The sequence below is a fragment of the Pseudophryne corroboree genome, chromosome 7 (assembly GCF_028390025.1).
Source record: "Pseudophryne corroboree isolate aPseCor3 chromosome 7, aPseCor3.hap2, whole genome shotgun sequence".
Lineage (NCBI taxonomy): Eukaryota > Metazoa > Chordata > Amphibia > Anura > Myobatrachidae > Pseudophryne > Pseudophryne corroboree.
Genome location: NC_086450.1, coordinates 10,494,355 through 10,512,594, shown reverse-complemented (window position 1 = coordinate 10,512,594; position 18,240 = coordinate 10,494,355). Strand labels below are relative to the sequence as shown.

The 18,240-nt window shown below is 46.1% G+C and overlaps 1 protein-coding gene across 2 annotated transcripts in view; it reads left to right on the top strand.

Annotated features, from left to right (window-relative positions):
- The window catches only part of CCNYL1 (cyclin Y like 1), an 86,777-nt gene that overhangs the window by 55,225 nt on the left and 13,312 nt on the right, over positions 1-18,240 (top strand). For both annotated transcript variants that reach the window (XM_063932673.1, XM_063932672.1), the window contains exon 8: positions 9,993-10,159. In XM_063932673.1, the coding sequence (XP_063788743.1) occupies positions 9,993-10,159 (167 nt within the window). The remainder of the gene's footprint in view (positions 1-9,992; positions 10,160-18,240) is intronic.

The following is an 18,240-nucleotide window of genomic DNA, read 5'->3' as shown; positions in this document are numbered from 1 at the left end:
AGAGTGTGTTTCTTGTACAGCGGAGCGTTCCTCTTCCCCAGGGGGCTCACTACTGGGTACTCAGGGTTCACAGAAAAGCTGGGCTGAACTGGAGTGGTTTAATTCCATTAAGGGAATGATCTCAAATATTTTTATAAAACTATCCCGCAATGAGAAAGAGACGCAATACTTAAGACAGACTGTGGATGAGTTTATGAATAGAGACTCAGTCCCCAAACCAGCGTCTCAATCCCCTCCCATTTGTCCGCAAAAACTATCTCTGCCCCATATGCTGCAGTCTGACTCTGATGGGTCATACATGGAGGAGGGGGAGGTAGATTTGGAGGGGGGAATGCTGCTCTGTCACAGGGAATATAGAGGCTATCAGGGATGTTCTGCAAATTCCTGATAAAGTGTCAGAGGAGTGTGAGGAAACTTATTTTAATGTAAAAAAATAAATAAATCCTCATCCGCTTTTCCTGTCTCAAAGTAACTAAATACCCTGTTTGAGCAACCATGGGTTAATCCTGATAAGAAATGTCAAATCCCTAAAAGGTTGCTATCATCTTTTCCTTTTCCCCTGGAGGATAGGAAAAAATGGGAAAATCCACCGATAGTGGACGCATCAGTTTCCAGGCTGTCACAGAAAATTGTGTTGCCTGTCGCTGATGCAGCCTCCGTAAGAGACACGGCTCATCGAAAAATTGAGACTACACTCAAATCATTGTACTTCTGCTGGGGTGGCCCAGAGACCCACTATTGCATTGCGTGGATTACAAAAGCCATTGCTAAATGGTCAGGTAACCTAATTGAGGGGTTAGAGATTCCTTGTTTGGGGGGGGGGGGGGGGTCTTACTCCTGCAGCATATACAGGGCTCAGCCAACTTTATGGTGGAAGCCATAAAAGAGATTGGCTTGCTTAATGCACGCACCACCGCTATGGCAGTGTCAGCATGCAGGGGCTTGTGGCTACGCCAGTAGACTGCTTATGCATACTCCAGGAAATGTGTGGAAGGCCTACCATTCACAGGAGAGGCCTTGTTTGGAGACTAATTAGACAAATGGATCTCCAAAGCTACTGCAAGTAAGTCTACATATCTTCCTTCCGCAGCTCCCACAGCCAGGAAAGCCTACTCGGCCTGATCTACAGTCCTTTCGAACTGCCAAGTTTAAGGGCTAAACCATAGGTGCTTCTACAGCCTCCAGAGGCGCAAGAGGTAACCCACGCAAACCAGCAACTGCCGGTTCTCAGGAACAGAGCTCAGGCTCTGGTTCCTCAAAGCCTTCAGCATGACGGTGGAACGCGATGCCTGGAAGGCTGTCAGGTGGGAGCCCAACTAAATTTCTTCAGTCACATCTGGTCAAGTTCGTGCCGGGATCCCTGGGTCATAGATCTTATTTCCCAGGGCTACAGACTGGAGTCCCAAGAGCTCCCACCTCACAGATTCTTCAAATCAGGCTTACCAGCTTCACAAGAGGCAAGTAAAACTTCACAGCATGCCATCCAAAAATTGGTACAGACTCAGGTCATTGTTCCAGTTTTACCTCATCTACTAAACAAGGGGTACTATTCCAACTTGTTTGTAGTACCGAATCCGGATGGTTCGGTAAGACCGATTCTGAACCTCAAGTCCTTGAACCCGTACTTAAGAGTGTTCAAGATGGAGTCTCTGAGAGCGGTGATCTCAGATCTGGAGGAGGGGGAATTCCTAGTGTCTCTGGATATCAAGGATCCGTACCTTCACATTCCAATGTGGCCGCCTCATCAGGTTTATCTACGGTTTGCGCTACAGGACTGTCACTACCTGTTCCAGGCCCTGCCATTTGGTCTATCCACGGCACCGAGGGTGTACACCAAAGTGATGGCAGAAATTATGATTCTACTCCGCAAACGGAGTGAATATAGGGGCAGATGTATTAAACTGGAGAAGGCATAGGAAAGTGATAAACCAGTGATATGGGCAAGGTGATAAAGGTACCAGCCAATCAGCTCCAAGATGTAAATTAACAGTTAGGATCTGATTGGCTGGTGCCTTTATCACCTTGCCCATATCACTGGTTTATCACTTCCTTATGCCTTCTCCAGGTTAATACATCTGCCCCAGAATTCCGTACCTGAACGATCTTCTGATAAAGGTGCCGTCCAGGGAAAGGTTGCTGGACAGCATTGGTCTCTTAACCAAACATTTCCAGCATCACGGGTGGATTCTGAACCTTCCGAAATCTCACCTAGAGCCAACATGGAGGCTTCCATTCTTGGGAATGATACTGGACACGGAGTCAAAGAAGGTGTTCCTTCCGTTGGAAAAGGCATTGGTAATCCAGTCGATGGTTCGAGATGTCCTGAAGCCAATCCGGATATCTGTGCATCTATGCATTCGCCTTCTGTGGAAAATGGTGGCCTTTTCTGAGGCGCTTCAATATGGAAGGTTTCACACAAGACCCTTCCAGCTCAATCTGTTGGACAAATGGTCCAAGTCGCATCTTCACATGCACCAGAGGATCGTCTGTCGCCAAAAGCCAGGAACTCCCTTCTGTGGTGGCTACAGACTTCTCACCTCATCGAGGGTTGGAGGTTCAGAATTCTGAACTGGATTCTCTTAACCACAAACTCAAGTCTCAGATGTTGGAAGCAGAGCGGCATTGTCAGAGGTGTCAATTCTCCTCCTCTGGGCAGAAAAAACACGCAGTGGCGTTGTCAGCGGTCTTCATTCCGGGAGTAGACAACTGGGAAGCAGACTTTCCCAGCAGATACGACCTGCACCTGAGGGAGTGGGGCCTTCACCCGGAAGTGTTCAGTTGCTTGACAAGTCGATGGTGTTATCCACAAGTCGCCATGATGGCCTCTTATCTCAACAAGACGCTCTAGCGGTATTGTTCCAGGTCGAGAGACCCACAGGCAGTGGCGGTAGACGCTCTGAAGACTCCATGGATTTATCAGACGGTGTACGTGTTTCCTCCACTTCCTCTGATCCCAAGGTTTCTAAAAAGAATAAAAAGGGAAAAGGTTCAAGCAATCCTCATTGCTCTGGACTGGCCAAGAAGGGCCTGGTACGCGGACCTTCTGGAGATGCTCCTCGAAGATCCGTGGCCTCTACCTCTTAGCGAGGATCTTCTGCAACAGGGCCCGTTCATCTATCAAGACTTACCGTAGCTACGTTTGGCGGCATGGAAGTTGAACGGCTGATTCTAGCCAGAAGAGGGAGCCCTGACAAGGTTATCCTGACTATGATCCAAGCCAGGAAGGGGATTACATTACCACCATTACTAAACATTACCACCGTATTTGGAAAAAATACGTCTCTTGGTGTGAGTGGAATTTCATCTGGGACGTTTCCTGCTTTTTCTGCAGGCAGGAGTGGATGTGGGCCTACGTCTGGGCTCCATAAAAGTCCAGATTTCAGCCTTGTCCATTTTCTTTCAAAAACAGGTGTTCTGCACATCCAGCCTCCCTTTGTGCCTCCCACGGCACCTTGGGATCTCAATTTGGTGCTGCAGTTCCTCCAATCGGACTGGTTTGAACCGTTACGGGAGGTGGACGTAAAATATCTTACGTGGAAGACTGTCACACTGTTGGCCTTGGCTTCAGCAATACGTGTATCGGAGCTGGGGGCGTTGTCTCACAAGAGCCCCTACTTAATTTTCCATGAGGACAGAGCAGAACTTGTCAGCAGTTTCTTCCAAAAGTGGTGTCTGCGTTTCACATCAACCAACCTATTGTGATTACGGTTGTCACAGATACCTCTGCTACTTCAAAGTCTTTGGATGTTGTGAGGGCTTTGAAGGTGTATGTAAAGAGGACAGCTCGTAACAGAAAATCGGACTCTGTTTGTTCTATATGATCCCAATAAAATTGGGTGTCTAGCTTCAAAGCAGTCCATTGCACGGGATGCGGTCAAGATGCCGCCGGCGGAATCCCGGCGGTCGAAATACCGACGCCGGAATCCCGACCGCCACAATCCAGACATATTCTCCCTCCGTGGGTGTCCACGACACCCATAGAGGGAGAATATAATAGTGTGCCGAGCGTAGCGAGGCACCGTGCCCGCAGCGTGGCGAGCGAAGCGAGCCCGCAAGGGGCTGCGTTCTGCTCGCCACCCCTGTCGGGATTGTGTGGTCGGGATTCCGGCGTCGGTATTTCGACCACCGGATTCCGGCCGGCAGCATTTAGTACTGATCCCCATTGCACACTGATCAGGCTCACTATCCAGCATGCTTATTCCACGGCATGCTTGCCGGTTCCAAAATCTGTTCAGGACCACTCTTATAGGTCGGTGGTTCTTCCTGGGCGGCTGCCCAGGGTGTCTCGCTTTACAGCTCTGCCGAGCAGCTACTTGGTCAGATTCGAACATGTTTGCTAAGTTCTACAAGTTCAATACTTTGGCCTCTGAGGACCTTCAGTTTGGTCAATCAGTTCTGCAGGAACCTTAGCACTCTCTCACCCGGTTTGGGAGCTTTGGTACATCCCCATGGTACTAAATGGAACCCCAGTATCCTCTAGGACGTAAGAGAAATAGGATTTTAATTACCTACCGGTAAATCCTTTTCTCGTAGTCCGTAGAGGATACTGGGCACCTGCCCGTGCTTCGCTTTTCCTGCACTGTTACTTGGTTAAGTATTGTTGGTTAAGCTGTTGCTGTTCCTGTTTTGTGCTGGTTTTGGAATCTCACCACTATCTTTTTATCTATCCTTCTCTCAAAGTATGTCCGTCTCCCGGGCACAGTTACTAGACTGAGTCTGGTAGGAGGGGCATAGAGGGAGGAGCTAGCCCACACTATCAAATTCTTAAAGTGCCCATGGCTCCTAGTGGACCCGTCTATACCCCATGGTACTAAATGGAACTCCAGTATCCTCTACGGACTACGATAAAAGGGAGGTAATTAAAATCCTATTTTTGTGTTGATCAGTTGTGAGAATTGTGGTACAGTATAAATCAATTTTGATTGAATGCTATAAGGGTCATTCTATGTCGGTTCACTAAGGCATGACACCCACCGACTCGGATTGTCATGATACTTTGTACACTTTATACTACCACGTAGCTACTAACCCATGTAAAAAAAATTCTTCTCTAGGCCTTACCATTTTTGAGAGATAGGGGGCCAAAGTTTTGAAAAACTTGCTGGAAATGCCGTTCCTGATGCTCCGTTTTTTCTGAGGTGTACCTGGAAAAAAAATTAACAGCTCAGTTCCTAATCCACGTATCACTATTATCTCAGGGCCTAATCCACGTATCACTATTATCTCAGGGCCTAATCCACTTATCACTATTATCTCGGTGCCTACTCCACGTATCACTATTATCTCGGTGCCTACTCCATGTATCACTATTATCTCGGTGCCTACTCCACGTATCACTATTATCTCGGTGCCTACTCCACGTATCACTATTATCTCGGTGCCTACTCCACGTATCACTATTATCTCGTGCCTACTCCATGTATCACTATTATCTCGGTGCCTACTCCACGTATCACTATTATCTCGGTGCCTACTCCACGTATCACTATTATCTCAGGGCCTAATCCACGTATCACTATTATCTCAGGGCCTAATCACACGTATCACTATTATCTCGGTGCCTTCTCCACGTATCACTATTATCTCGGTGCCTACTCCACGTATCACTATTATCTCGGTGCTTGATCCACATATCACTATTATCTCTGTGCCTGATCCACGTATCACTATTATCTCGGTGCCTGATCCACGTATCACTATTATCTCGGTGCCTGATCCACGTATCACTATTATCTCGGGGCCTGATCCACGTATCACTATTATCTCGGGGCCTGATCCACGTATCACTATTATCTCGGGGCCTGATCCACGTATCACTATTATCTCGGGGCCTGATCCACGTATCACTATTATCTCGGGGCCTGATCCACGTATCACTTATCTCGGGGCCTGATCCACGTATCACGATTATCTCGGGGCCTGATCCACGTATCACGATTATCTCGGGGCCTGATCACGTATCACGATTATCTCGGGGACTGATCCACGTATCACTTCGAAATTTTGATCCTTTGTCAGTCAAAATATGGAGATTCCAGTAAAAAAAATGTTTTATCAATTTGCATGACTCTGATAGGCCCTACACACTGGCCGATTTTTTTGAAAGATATGAACGATCTCGTTCATAAATGAACGAGAACTCGTTCATATCTTTCAGTGTGGAGACTCCAGCTATGACCGATGCGCGACCCCGCGCTCGTTCATCGCTGGTCTCCCGTCGGCTGTGCATGCAGGCCAATATGGACGATCTCGTCCATATTTGCCTGCACTTCAATGCAGTCGTGTGACGGGGGGAGTGAAGAAACTTCACTCCCCCCGTCACTGCCCCCCCGCCGCCGGGTCGCTCGTCGGCCGTATCCGCCGTACGGCAGCTCGGCGGCGGGTCAGCCAGTGAGTAGGGCCCCTGAGAGTTCGTTATACATTCCATTACTTTCATACTTAATCATTGTTTTGGTGCAAAAAAAAAGTGAGTTCAGTTATCATTATCAACATAAGGCAGATGAGTTATCGTGTCCTTTTTTTGTTTAAATTGAACCTTAAAGAATACTTTAACAGGCTATGAGAGAAAAATAATGGGATTTTGATTGCTTGTATGAGTATTTAAATGTTTAACTATAATTCTCTCGTTTAAAAATGAAAATTATCGTTGGGTATAATTTGCACACCAGGGGAGTATTTTCATTTGTATATTTCTATGTATATGTGCAGATTTGTATTCAGTTAGCTACGAGAACCCGTTTCTTGCACAAAAAACTGCGAAAATGGTTAAGTACGAAGTAAAGGAATGTATAATGACCTCTCATAGTCGGGCAAGATTGATAAACCATTTTTTACTGGAATCTTCATTTTTTGATTGACAAAGTATCAAATTCCCAAGTGATACGAGGATCGGGCACCGAGATAATAGTGATACGTGGATCAGGCACCGAGCTGTGATTTTATTTTTTTTATTTTTATTTTTCCACCGGATACACCTCAGAAAAAAACAGAGCATCAGAAGTGGCGTTTCCCAGCAATTTTTCTAAAGTTTGGCCCCTTATCTATAGATTGTAAGCTTGCAAGCAGGATCTTTCTACCTGTCTGTTTTTACCCAGTTTTGTTCTACTACTACTGTTCTAATTGTAAAGCGCAATGGAATATGCTGCGCTATGTAAGAAACTGTTATTAAATAAATAAAATATCTCAAAAACTGAGCCCTAGAGAAGAAAAAATAGGCTTTTAATACCTTTTCTCGTAGTCCATAAGGGATACTGGGGTTCACTAAGTACGATGGGGTCTAGATTGGGTCCAAAGGAGCCGGTGCACTTTAAATTTCTTCAACTGGGTGTGCTGGCTCCTCCCCTCTATGCCCCCTCCTACAGCTAGTCTAGGTAAAATTGTACCTGAAGGAGAATGGACATACTGTACTTGAGAGAGAGAGAGAACATAACAGTGAGTGGTGAGATTCACACACCAACAACATAAATCACCAGCAACGGCTGGTAACAAACAGCAACAGGTAAACTTCTTGAAAAGAAAAACCTGCAGACACGTCAACGCACTGAGACAGGCGCCCAGTATCCCTTATGGACTACGAGAAAAGGATTTACCGGTAGGTATTAAAATCCCATTTTCTCTAACATCCATGAGGAAAACTGGGGTCCACTTAGTACGATAGGGACGTCCCAAAGCTTCCAGAACGGGCAGGAAAGTGCAGAGATGTCTGCAGCACCAACTGCCCAAACTGGGTATCCTCTTTGGCCAACGATCTTGTAGAGTGGGCCTTCAGAGGACTGTGGAACAGTTAAGGCTGCTACACATAGGCCTGTTGGATAGGAATCCTAAGCCAACGAGCAATGGACTGCTTAGAAGCAGGGCAACCTTTTATCTGCACATCATATAGCACAAACAAGGAATCCGTCTTTCTGATCCAAGCCGTCCTCTTGATATAGATCCTCAAGGCTCGCACAGCAGCCAATGCCTCCGCAGAAGTGCCAGAGCTTGACGGAACCAGAATAGGTTGATTCAAGTGGAATGCAGAGACAACCTTCACAGGAACTGCCGCCTAGTCCTGAGGTCTGCTCTGTCCTCGTAAAAGACCAAGTCGGGACTTTTATACGATAGGGCCCCCAATTCTGAAACACGCCTAGCAGAAGCCAGGGCAATAACATCACCGTCTTCCACGTGAGGTACTTGTCTTCTACCGTCATCAGAGGTTCAAACCAGGAGGACTATAGAAATTCCAACACTACATTCAAATCCCAGGGTGCCGTAGGTGGCACAAAAGGAGGTTGTATGTGGAGTACCCCTTACAAGAAGTCTAAACTTGTGGCAACACTGCCAATTTCTTCTGCAAGAAAATTGAGAGAGCTGAAATATGGACCTTAATGGAACCGAGGCGTAAGCCTAATCCACACCAGCCTGCAGGAAACTTCCCAAGTGGAACTCTGCAGACTGATACGTGTGTTCCTCGCACCAAGAGACATATCTTCTCCAGATATGATGATAGTGTTTTGACATCACAGGTTTCCTGGCCTGAACCATGGTAGCAATTACCTTTGTGGAGAGGCCTTTGTGAGCTAGGGTGTTCCGCTCCACCTCCATGCCGTCAAACGAAGACGCCGTAAGTCCAGGTAGAAGAACGGTCCTTGTTGAAGATCTCTTCTCATTGGCGGAGGCCAAGGGTCTTCGACAGACATATCCAGAAGATCCGCGTACCACGCCCCACGTGTCTGCCCGCGGCTCTCCCCTGTCTCAGCTCCCGCATCTCAGTTCGACTTTTTTAAAAGTCGAATTGAGATGACATTGAATGGTCGGATCTATTCCGACAAATGAATGTCGGAATGGATCCGACTTCAATTGAATATACCCCATAGTGTACAGTAGCGGCTCTCCCCCTATTTACACCCCTGTATTGAGTGTCTGGAGGAGCTGTGTGTCCTTGCTGCTGCAGCTGTAAGCATAGGAAGACTCCAAAACGCTGCTGGTCCCACTCTGAGGAAGCTCCACCCCCTGTAATGGCGTCGGAGCTATGTAGATATTTATACTGGCAAATTCTCCTATTCTGTGTAAAACATCACATAAATGCTAGTTTATCACCACCGCTGCCAGTGTACACGGGCTATAGTGGATCTCCCCAGGGAGGGTTCCGTATGCCGCCCCTGCGTTGCGCCGCACCTTTAGGGGGCCCCCCGGTTTGTACTTGCCACTCTTCTCATATTCAGGCTATGTTAGGGGTATGCGGCGTGCTGCGATTGCGTCTACTAAGGCGCAATGCCCTGCGGTACCAACAACCACTCAGGACGGTGGTCCTGCAGCGGGGAAGCGGCTCTGATGCCTCAAGAGGCCGCACACCCAGTGAAGAAATTTAAAGTGCACTGGCTCCTTTGGACCCCATCTATACCCCATCGTGCTAAGTGAACCCCAGTATCCCTTATGGCTGTTAGAGGAAATTGGCATGGGTTAGTAGCTATGTTGTAGTATCAAGTGTACAAAGTATCATGAAAATCTGAGTCTGTGGGTGTCATGTCTGGGTGACCTGCCATGGAATGGCCCATAAATATTCCATGTAGATAAAAGGCCAGAGGGTGAATTCTTACATAAAACCACCTTTTTATTTCAAAATCATTTTTATTCAAAGACTTTAATTTCCTATTTATTTATATAGTATTTAATGTCTGTGAAATTGCGTTACATACATCGAATTCAAAACACTTTGTAATACACTGTACTCTATGAAAGTTTTGAGGCCGTCATTCCACTGTTCGACCATTAGAGGTCACTGTTGTCTTACAAATGGTAACAGCTCAGTCTTCTGCCGATACGCTGTCATTTGCATCATATACTTTTAATGAATTCAGTAATTTAGAAACGCATCACAATATTACTGTGTTACACCTATGTGTGCGCGTTACAGCTACAGTTAGAACGTTTGTTAATGTGTCCTGCAGTTTCCATGGGTCGTCTGTTACTTTGTCTGCAGGAATCCACTGACCTCTGCTCTGCACTCACAGGTTTACCTGGAAAGGCTCCTGACGTATGCAGAGATTGATATTTGCCCCAGTAACTGGAAAAGGATCGTGTTGGGGGCAATTCTCCTGGCCTCCAAGGTTTGGGACGATCAGGCAGTGTGGAATGTGGATTACTGTCAGATCCTGAAGGATATTACTGTAGAAGACATGTAAGTTGTGGGCCCTTGTCTGCAGAAAGATTATATAAGATTGCATGCAGCCATAATATGTAGGCATTTGAAACGTATTATTTGGTCACTTTGCTATGGCAAAACAAAATTTATCCTGCACCAGACTAAATATAATTAATTAATTCAATAACAGAAACCAACTAAACAAAAAAAACCATTAAACCCGCATCAGCGGCTATTTTAACGTTGGAGGTGCTCCTAGGAATATGTACCAGATACATGTTAATTCAGTGGGAGTGGAAGAACCCACATCTCACCAAAAGAAAAGAAATTCCTTTGTTTAGAGCACTCTTTTAAACATTCAATGTGAATTGAAATGAGAAATTGAATAAATTAATACTTAACTTTTATTATTCCTTACTTAACTAAAATTTAAGAGGGATTGGTATATGTATCTCAAATTATTGTATCCCTATATAAACAGTGGTAGAATATAAAATAGGAGCAAAAACAATGGTAGAATATATATTGATGTGATTGCTCAAATAGTAAAATAACAGTGATAGTAATCTATCCGACCATTCAGACAGACAGCAGTGGTGATATTTGTATACTCTTGTAAAGTCAGAGGATTCATGACCATTGAGATATCACCAATAAGTTCAGACTAATAATGTGCGTCTGAGTTTCATCAAGCGGTGTAACTATTTCTATATGAATTCATTAGATCAGCTAATCCCCCGACCTCAATCAAAATTGTACACAAGGACTGATCCTTTATCATGTAGCAAAAAAATATATTATCCATATCTAGTGTTTTAACATATGTTGTATCACAATTGTATGGAGCAGATATAAATGCATAAATAGCCACCTTGTATTGGGGCTAACTTCCAATCACTAAGTCACACAATCATATGAGTCAATAGACATACAGTAACATTCAAAATCGACAGAGTATGCATTGCAAATCCTGTAATTTGTTCAAAAATTAATCCAAGATCTGGAAGTACATTGCTACATAAACAGTAGATGTGTTGTGTACCAAATGTGGAGGGGAGGGGGGAGAGAGAGAGACAAAAGGATAGACACTCTAGTCAAATAATCCCATCTGCTGTCCGACCTCATCCAAGAGCGGAGGAAAGATGAGAGTAGGACCGTCAACTGTGCCGTAGAAATAAGAAAACAGGCACTCTGGCTAAAAGCCCCGTCGTGGTGTTAGGTAGGCCCTGATGCTAATAAGCCTTGCAGGGTCTAAATGCGCCACTTGAGCCCGAGCCAGGGGCCGAAATATACTCTCAACAAAGATTTATGACTAATAAAATCAATACATCTGTTTTATATCAAAGTTTAGGATATAGAAATCCTATTTGGTATCTCTAATATAGATATAGGCACCTTGGTTGCACCTTGCCAATTGCCATATTTTTCAGAAACGATGTGTACCTATGAAGAAGAATTATTCTGGTAGAGATATACCTATATATAGACCAAAAAAGGATAGTAGGCACTCCTAGTTCACTATTCCCATCTGCTGTCTGGCCTCATCAATTAGAGCGGAGGACAGATGAGAGTGGGATCGTGGGCTGTGCCAAGAATTGGGAGAGAAGCGGAGGGTACCTTGAAAACCCGTAGGTGGTGTTAGGCGGGCCCTGATGCTAATGAGCCTTGCAGGGTCCGGATGCGCCACCGGGTATCAACTGTCCGTCCGTGAAAAAAAGGCAGGGAGAGAGGACAGGGGTTGTAAAGAGTGCCAGATCGTTGTCTCAAGTGTGACTCACTATACCTCACCGCCGGTGGCGGCGGTCCGTAGATCCCAGCCGCTAGGTCATTGAAAGCTGCTGCTGGTAATGGTTTTCCCCGCTGCCGGCTTACGGTCAGTGATTTTACACCGCTTGATAGCTGAACGCTGCTGCCGCTGATCACGGCTCCCCCTGCAGTGAGGAGACCGTGTGTGAGGCCGTAATTAGTAGGACGTACGTTTCACCACCTGGGCTTGCTCACCTAGCAGGGGGAGCCGTGATCAGCGGCAGCAGCGTTCAGCTATCAAGCGGTGTAAAATCACTGACCGTAAGCCGGCAGCGGGGAAAACCATTACCAGCAGCAGCAGCAGCTTTCAATGACCTAGCGGCTGGGATCTACGGACCGCCGCCACCGGCGGTGAGGTATAGTGAGTCACACTTGAGACAACGATCTGGCACTCTTTACAACCCCTGTCCTCTCTCCCTGCCTTTTTTTCACGGACGGACAGTTGATACCCGGTGGCGCATCCGGACCCTGCAAGGCTCATTAGCATCAGGGCCCGCCTAACACCACCTACGGGTTTTCAAGGTACCCTCCGCTTCTCTCCCAATTCTTGGCACAGCCCACGATCCCACTCTCATCTGTCCTCCGCTCTAATTGATGAGGCCAGACAGCAGATGGGAATAGTGAACTAGGAGTGCCTACTATCCTTTTTTGGTCTATATATAGGTATATCTCTACCAGAATAATTCTTCTTCATAGGTACACATCGTTTCTGAAAAATATGGCAATTGGCAAGGTGCAACCAAGGTGCCTATATCTATATTAGAGATACCAAATAGGATTTCTATATCCTAAACTTTGATATAAAACAGATGTATTGATTTTATTAGTCATAAATCTTTGTTGAGAGTATATTTCGGCCCCTGGCTCGGGCTCAAGTGGCGCATTTAGACCCTGCAAGGCTTATTAGCATCAGGGCCTACCTAACACCACGACGGGGCTTTTAGCCAGAGTGCCTGTTTTCTTATTTCTACGGCACAGTTGACGGTCCTACTCTCATCTTTCCTCCGCTCTTGGATGAGGTCGGACAGCAGATGGGATTATTTGACTAGAGTGTCTATCCTTTTGTCTCTCTCTCTCCCCCCTCCCCTCCACATTTGGTACACAACACATCTACTGTTTATGTAGCAATGTACTTCCAGATCTTGGATTAATTTTTGAACAAATTACAGGATTTGCAATGCATACTCTGTCGATTTTGAATGTTACTGTATGTCTATTGACTCATATGATTGTGTGACTTAGTGATTGGAAGTTAGCCCCAATACAAGGTGGCTATTTATGCATTTATATCTGCTCCATACAATTGTGATACAACATATGTTAAAACACTAGATATGGATAATATATTTTTTTGCTACATGATAAAGGATCAGTCCTTGTGTACAATTTTGATTGAGGTCGGGGGATTAGCTGATCTAATGAATTCATATAGAAATAGTTACACCGCTTGATGAAACTCAGACGCACATTATTAGTCTGAACTTATTGGTGATATCTCAATGGTCATGAATCCTCTGACTTTACAAGAGTATACAAATATCACCACTGCTGTCTGTCTGAATGGTCGGATAGATTACTATCACTGTTATTTTACTATTTGAGCAATCACATCAATATATATTCTACCATTGTTTTTGCTCCTATTTTATATTCTACCACTGTTTATATAGGGATACAATAATTTGAGATACATATACCAATCCCTCTTAAATTTTAGTTAAGTAAGGAATAATAAAAGTTAAGTATTAATTTATTCAATTTCTCATTTCAATTCACATTGAATGTTTAAAAGAGTGCTCTAAACAAAGGAATTTCTTTTCTTTTGGTGAGATGTGGGTTCTTCCACTCCCACTGAATTAACACTTTGCTATGGCATCAACCTTACACAAATTGGCCATCAGTATCGCCAGGTATACAGGTATAGCATCTGTTACTTTGCTTGGAGATTTCAGGTTTTATTTGATTGGATGACAAAAAGTCGCATTTAAAAATTCCGCCCGCCATACTGTCCCTGACACTCCTACAGCAGTGTCCCTCTCTGTGCCTGCAGGAGGGAGTGCACACTGCATGAAGGCACCACAACCAGCCTCGATTTACCTACAACCCCCTCTCCCCCCCCCCCTTCCTCTTTTCTCCCCCAACACGCACCCCTTTCCTCTTTTCCTCATTTTCTTATGTCATCCTTTTTTTTTTTTTTTCCCCTCTTCACCCCCCCCCCTTCCCCCTCCTCTGTCCTCTCCTCCCCCCCCCCCCCCCCCCCTCTGCCCTCTCCCCCCCCCCCCCCTCCCTCCCCCCCCCCCCCCTCCTCCTCTGTCCTCTCCCCACTCTCCCTCTTCCCCCACCGTCGTCTTCCCTTCCAGTTTCTGGCATTCAGACCTCTCTAGATAGTGAGGCTTTGATGGAGCAATACGCTACTCACTTTGTTACTCTGTCCCAGGGACGTGCAGTAAGGGGAGGGAGGAGGTAGGAGGCACTGCCTCCACTGTCATTAATAATTAAAATAATATAAAGAAGATATTTATGACACACATTCTGTGTCATAAGTATCTCCTTTATATTAATCTAATAATTTCTAATGTTAGGATGGGTTTGGGAGGCACCGACAGTGCTGCCTCCCTTTGTCAATGGGAGAGGTGTGGGACTGGGGGGGAGGGGGGTGGTGGTAATAGCTCATTGAAAATATAATGTACTGAGGCACCATTAGAGGTGCCGCTTTCATACAGGGACGTGCTTTCAACCCATGAAAGCACGCCCCTGTCAGTGAGGCCACAGTGATTGGCCGGCGGATCCTTCACTGGATACGCTGTCATCACTCACTGGGTGCTGGCGAATACGGCGGGACGCGGCAGAGGTGCGGGCGGCGGTGGCGGCAGGCATGGATCAGAGAACCCTGCCTGACATTTTGCAGAGTTTGGCAGAGGAGCGGTACCCATTTCAAAAATGGCGCCTCAGCTTCATTTTTCAAATTAAAGATGGCCGCCGCAAGCCAATCACAGCTCGCCGCATCGTCGTCCCACTCCCTCAGGCTGACTTATATAAGTCAGCGCGAGGCAGTGGCTGTCAGTCCAACGGTGGAGGAGGAGCAGTGAAGAGCTCCTGAAGACTGAAGAGCCAATGAAAGTCCCACCAGGTGAAGACGCCGGAAGCCCTGGGGAGGCGGCGGCTGTGAAAAAGAGCTTGAGAGACGCCGCCTCCCAGGTGAAGTCCCTGAACAATACATTTTATTATTTTTTTAAACACTATCTTTGTATTTTAATATTTTCTTTACAGGTGCCAGCAGGCCCCTTAATGTCTCGGCATGCTGGTACTTGTGGTTCTCCAAGTGCTGGCATGCTGGGGCGGGCTTGCTGAGGCCTGTAGGCTGCCTGTAAAGAACAATATTATACAATGAACCCCACACCCACCGCCACCAGGGGTGCGGGGCATAGCAGCCCAGTGCTGGTTGTTGCTCAGGAGGGGGGACCCCTCTTAAGTTTTTGGGGTCCCCTCTTTCTGAGGAATGCCAACCCTGGGCTGACTGGTTTGGGGGGTGTCTAATGTTATGGCAGGGGGACCATACACCGAGTGTTTCCCCTGCTATGGCATTATCCCCCCTGGCTGGTTCTGCCTGTGCTGGTTTTAGTGATGCAAGGGGGACTCCGCTTTTTTTTCCCCCGGGGGGGCGGGGGGTTGGTTAGCAGCCAGTGCTTCCCCAGCCGCTGACCTCACCACACGTCACTGCTCTGTACATAGGGTGATAAGGTTTGCTCTCAAAAACACGGACTGATACTTGGAACTGACCTGTAACTGGCGTGCACAGGTAATTTTCTGAAGAGTGGAGGAGATGTAGGATGGAATTTTGCAGCGGGATTTAAACTGGCAATTTGTTTTATATTTTTTTTAAGGCAAAACCAACTTAAATTTGCCATTGAATTTTATTGCCTCTATAAATCCCTCCGTAAAATGACAGATAAATCGGCACTTCTGACGTATGACACCCTATTGCGTTTGTTGCGCGACTTGAGCGTTTGCTGCTGCTCTTGGCTTTGTGCAGGAAAGGTCCTCTTCTCCCCACTTGAGCGCGGCCTCCGGTAGAATTCAGGCTAGGGGTTAGCGTTTGGGCTGATTATAAGCAAGGGTTCAGGTTTTGGTAGTTGTCAGATCAGTGACTGTTTAGTTACAGGCGGGAGAGGAGTTTTCTCCTAAATGTTCTATTTGGTTATATACCGGATCTTCTAAGCAAGAATCTGTATCCAAATGTCAGCAGCTGATTGGGCCACTGGAAAGCTCTGATGCAGGATGACTGTAAATCAGGGCTGGCCAAACCAGTCCTCGAGATCTACCAACAGTTAACATTTTCCAGACCACCTGGCTGGTGCACAGGTGTAGTCATTTCTAATTAAGATGTGCTGCATTCATTCCTAACTGACCATTCTACAGGTCTCCAGGAGGCCTGGAAAACATGAACTGTTGGTAGATCTCGAGGACCGGTTTGGCCAGCCCTACTGTAAATCTAGTACTGAGTGAGTGATCTACAATGTGTAACACGTAGTGCACAGTTTGTTGTTGTACACTGCTAGTATTGTGAACTGGTCGCAACACTTAGCAGAAAGCATGTTTTGTGTGTGTGGCATGGTACAGCTTTGAAAAGACGCCATCTGCTGTTTGAAAGCTGGTATTACACTGTCGCAACTTAATATACCATATTGCGGCCTGGGGCCCGGATAAGACGCATCGCACATCACATGCTATGTGGCCGAAAAAACAATAAGCAAGGGAGGACACATCAGTAGGTTTGTGTATCTTGTAGTGCAGAGGGTCTCAAAAATGCTCCAGGTTTGAAGTATAACCATGCTTGGCTACAGGTGACTTAATTAGTACCTCAATCAATTTGATTTAACCATCTGTGCTGAGTCTTCGATGGGTGTGGATCATAGGGTCGACTGTATCTAGGTCGACCACTATTGGTTGACAGTGACTACAGAAGGAGCCCTGCTCATCTATCCCTTTAATAGGAGTAAGTGAGCCGGGGGAGTCAGACTTAATCCCCTGCTGTATTGTTCTCTCTGTATTGTATTGCAGCTGAGAACAATAGATGAAAGGCTTATGCTAATAAGCCTTGGTGCACCTAGGCGCAGCAGAGAAGGCTCGATGAGCGAGGCTCTATCTGTAGGTCGACACCTGAAATAGAACGACATGAACAAGGTCAACATAAGGTTTTTTTTTCGGTGTCATTTTCTTTGTAAAGTGACCGTAAATCCTAATTAGTGCACCGCGTGACTCGCTTCGCTCGCCATGCTTCAGGCAAGGTGTCCGTTCCCAATCGTGGTCCATGTGGATCGTAGAGTATCAAAAAAATATATATTTTTTTTTAAATAAAACTCATGTCGACCTAGTGCATTTCTACCTAATGCATGTCGACCAATACTAGTCTTGTTCATTCTAGCACCCTGCACCTTTGAAATCCTGTGCAGTTCCTCTTTCCTGCCTGGGGTGTCACTCTCTGCTCTGGTGCTTCTCCGCACACACAGGTCTGTATCACAGCACTGAGTAACGGATCAGAGTGTGCGGAGAAGCCCCACGGCAGAGAGCGACACCCCAGGCAGGAAAGAGGAACTGCACAGGATTTTGAAAGGTGCAGGGTGCTAGAATGAACACTATACTTAGAACCTGGACCATTGAGCTGCAGTGAGGACCACGTTTGAGACCCTCTTGTATAGTCCTAGATCCCACACTCCTTTACTGTTATAACAGCCCTCTGTACAGACGTTCTTGTAATCCCCTTTCTTACATGGACTCTTATGTCCCCGCTGTGAGATCCTTTAGCAAATGATTGTGAGCTCGCTGATGCTTATGACTTAGAACAATATGATGCAGGTATATGTGTATTCTAGTGCTGGGCTGAGCACACTGAATGGTCTGCGTTGTGTGATCTGGTGACTCTGATAATGGGGGGAGGGGGGGCATTAGTCATCTAAAGATGAATTAGTTGTATACGAGACAAATGGCATCTTTATGGGAGAGGTCTGTTCCAGGTCTCTGCTCCATCTCTTTCCCATCTATACTTATTCAATTTGCCCTGCCATATAGGCACTTGTGGGTTCAGAGCTCAATCACGTAGGTATCATTTTTACCATCGTAGTAATTAGATGTTAGTCCTTGAAGTGTTTTGTCTGCACACAATTAAAATGTATTAGAACCGCTGGAACAAAAGCAGTAGCAAAGTGATTTAATTAGTGCTCCGATCAGCTGATCTCAAATTGGTCTGATTTGCATCTCTATAGCCTGGAACACAGATGGGGAAGGATGTGCTGGCTGCAAGACAACCCCCA